The following is a 3201-nucleotide window of genomic DNA, read 5'->3' as shown; positions in this document are numbered from 1 at the left end:
TTTCATTTATATTTATATTCTGTGCTTTGTGACTGATTTGGCTGCTGTAACACCGGAATTTCCCATTTTTCTTGGGATCAATAAACACACGAATCCATCATCCATACCATAAATCATCTATTATCTAGCTATCCATCATCTCCTCATCTCTCTTATCTTATCTATTATCTATCTTATATATCTATCTACTATCTATCCATCATCCCTCTCTATCCATCTATCTATCTATACTATCTATCCATCCATCTATCTATCTATCTATCTATCTATCTATCTATCCATCCATCCATCATCCTATCATTCATCTATCTCTCATCATCTATCATCTTATCTACTATTATATATCTATCTATCTATCCATCTATCCATCTATCCATCTATCCATCTATCCATCTATCTATCCATCTTATCCTCTATCTATCTTCCATCATCTATCCATCCATCCATCCATCTCTATCTATTATCTCTCTATCCATCTTCCATCTATCCATATTATCTATCTATCTATCATCTATCCATCTCTCTATCTATATCTATCATCTATCCATCTATCACATCTATCCATCTATCCATCTATCTATCTATCTATCTATCTATCTATCTATCCTACCATCCATCTCTATCCATTACTATATCTTTATCTATCTCTCTATCTATCTATCTATCTATCTATCTATCCATCCATCTATCCATCTATCCATCTATCTAAGGCATGAGGAGTGGGATTAGAATACCAGGGTGAGCCAATCAGTGGTAGAGTAAGGCGGGACCTTCTTTCGCCATACTAGGAAACGCAAATTTGCTTCCTGTGTATAGCACAGGGAGTTTTCCTCCACATCGCCCTGCTGATTGCTGGTATTTGCTCTGTTAAAATGTCCTCTGGTCCAGGTTGCAGCGGGAGGAGGAGGCCGCGTACGCCAGTAGTCAGGGATCCCAGACCCAGTCCACAGCAGCACCGCCACAGCCGGGGCCCGCCTCTCTGGGACCCTTCTCCAAGTTCGAGGAGAAGAAGACCAACGAGAAGACCAGGAAGGTGACCACTGTTAAGAAGTTCTTCAGCCCTTCGTCACGCACTGCTACCAAGAAAGGTACGACATTAGGAGGAACCGGATACACCCACCGGCCTGTTTTACTTTCTGACTGGTTTGTTGCCGAACTCACAGCTTCATGCTTTGCTTGTTTAGGCTAGCCTGAAATATTTAGGGTCAGGTGCACCAAATGAAAGACTACCGCTACACCGCTAGAGCTCACTAATTGACATGTTACATCTAATGTAATACATATCTGTATTTATATTTTTTCATTGCAAGTACTTACTTTTCAATATTATATATGGTCACAGGTAAATATAATTTATATTATGCTACCTACTTTTGCTTTATTACTCTAATTACACATTCAATTTAATTTTAACATCACTTACACCGCAATATTGTTTCTTGTACCATGGCAACCGCACTTTACAAAACCTTTATTTGACGCCACTTTACTTTCAGTCTACCTTCTGCACATTGTCTATTGATTGCCTGTTTTTCTTGTGTGTTTACTTGTTTGTTTGTTTTGCTTTTATTGAAGAATATGCTGCTGTAACAAGAACATTTCCCCGCTATGGGATGAATAAAGTATCATCTAATCTAAACACAAACTTTCCAGAAATGTGGTCTTGGTGGAGTTTCGTACTGAAGCTATCTCCTGTATACGACGGCAGACTTGTTGTCACACACGCTACGTTTTTTTTAAATGTGGTTCTTCGTCGTCAGAAAACCAAGAGGGCAAGACACCCAGTCCGTCAATCAGCCGCCACGCCAGCTTCGAGACAGACCAAGTGTCCAAAGACTTTGTGGACTTTCTGAAAAACCTCCAGAAGCCCGGCCGGGAAATCCATAAGCAGTGTCGCGCCTTCATCGTCAGCATGTCAAACAAGAAGGTCGGATTCATTCATTCATTCATTCATTCATTCATTCATTCATAGATTGATTGATTGAAATTTATTTTGAACATGTTAAAGAAACAAAAAAGGTTTATGCAGAAAATACTAATGCCCAAAAAAGAATGTGGGAGCAGGTGCACACTCAATTAATCCAACTCCTCCATTAATCCTTGTTAGTTAGTTGACAAGCCTTACAATTATATAATTTTACTTACCAAGTATTTTACATAATACAATTTATTTCAGATTTGACACCTAGTGTGATACTAATACTCTTTATAATAATAGGTTTAGTATTAAGTTCATGACCTTCCAACTAGGGCTGGGGGCAAAAAATCAATACAGCATAATATTGCAATATTTTCAGTGGCAAAACTGTATCGATACACAGGCTCCAAGTATCGATATTTCATTATATATGTGTTGGTCAGTTTGTCACTTTGCAGCAATAAAATTGAAGTGATATGAACAAACAGAGAAATGTATCTTTTTAGATAAACCAGATGTTGACAAAGTTTCCTTTTGGGGGCGTCATTTGAAATTGGGAAAAATTAGAAGTTGGAAAGAAAGTTATAAATTGCAGTATGTCTTAGAAAATTGCAATATGGTTAAAATCGCGATATTATTGTATCGTGGCATAAGTATCGTGATGATATCGGGAGGCGTCTGGGGATTCACACCCCTACTTCCAACGTGTGTTGACAGGATCTGGGCGCGGACGAGCTGTCGGAGTGCGTTCAGGATTTCTACCAAAACTTGGCCGACCGCCTGATGGGTCCCTTCAAAGGTTGGTTTAGAGAACTTTCTCACGCGTAACATTTAACTATTTCCACTAATAAGTTTTCAAAATATCGGAGTATGTAGCCACCACTTGACGGCAGCACATGCACGATATTCCCCCTAGCTCCAGCCCATCAGCCCTAGACTAATGTTTCCAGAACTTAGGGTCGGGACCCAAAATGGGTCTCAGACCCGTTTTATTGGGTCGCCAATTGGCAGAGAACAGACTAAATGCTCAGCATGACCTCAGAATGGGGCACTTTCAAAAACCGAACCTAGCTGGTTGATATCTTCATATCTTAACTGGTTGATATCTTCATATCTTAACTGGTTGATATCTTCATATCTTAACTGGTTGATATCTTCAACCAGCCACATACATCTCATTAAATTCAAGTCAGCATTATTTTAAAAAATGTTGGAGTCGGTACTGAGGGACGATGGGAGGGGATGAGAACATGAGATGGGAACGGGGTGAGACCCAGAAAGGA

At 39.5% G+C, this 3201-nt stretch overlaps 1 protein-coding gene across 1 annotated transcript in view; it reads left to right on the top strand.

Annotated features, from left to right (window-relative positions):
- Positions 1-3201, top strand: part of rabgef1 (RAB guanine nucleotide exchange factor (GEF) 1) — a 12964-nt gene that overhangs the window by 1787 nt on the left and 7976 nt on the right. The window contains exons 3-5 of the mRNA XM_032534677.1: positions 889-1088; positions 1761-1927; positions 2636-2717. Of these exons, the coding sequence (XP_032390568.1) occupies positions 889-1088; positions 1761-1927; positions 2636-2717 (449 nt within the window). The remainder of the gene's footprint in view (positions 1-888; positions 1089-1760; positions 1928-2635; positions 2718-3201) is intronic.

The sequence above is a fragment of the Etheostoma spectabile genome, chromosome 13 (assembly GCF_008692095.1).
Source record: "Etheostoma spectabile isolate EspeVRDwgs_2016 chromosome 13, UIUC_Espe_1.0, whole genome shotgun sequence".
NCBI classification, from domain to species: Eukaryota; Metazoa; Chordata; class Actinopteri; order Perciformes; family Percidae; genus Etheostoma; species Etheostoma spectabile.
Note: the sequence above shows the minus strand (reverse complement) of the source record. Positions and strands in the feature narration are given on the sequence as shown.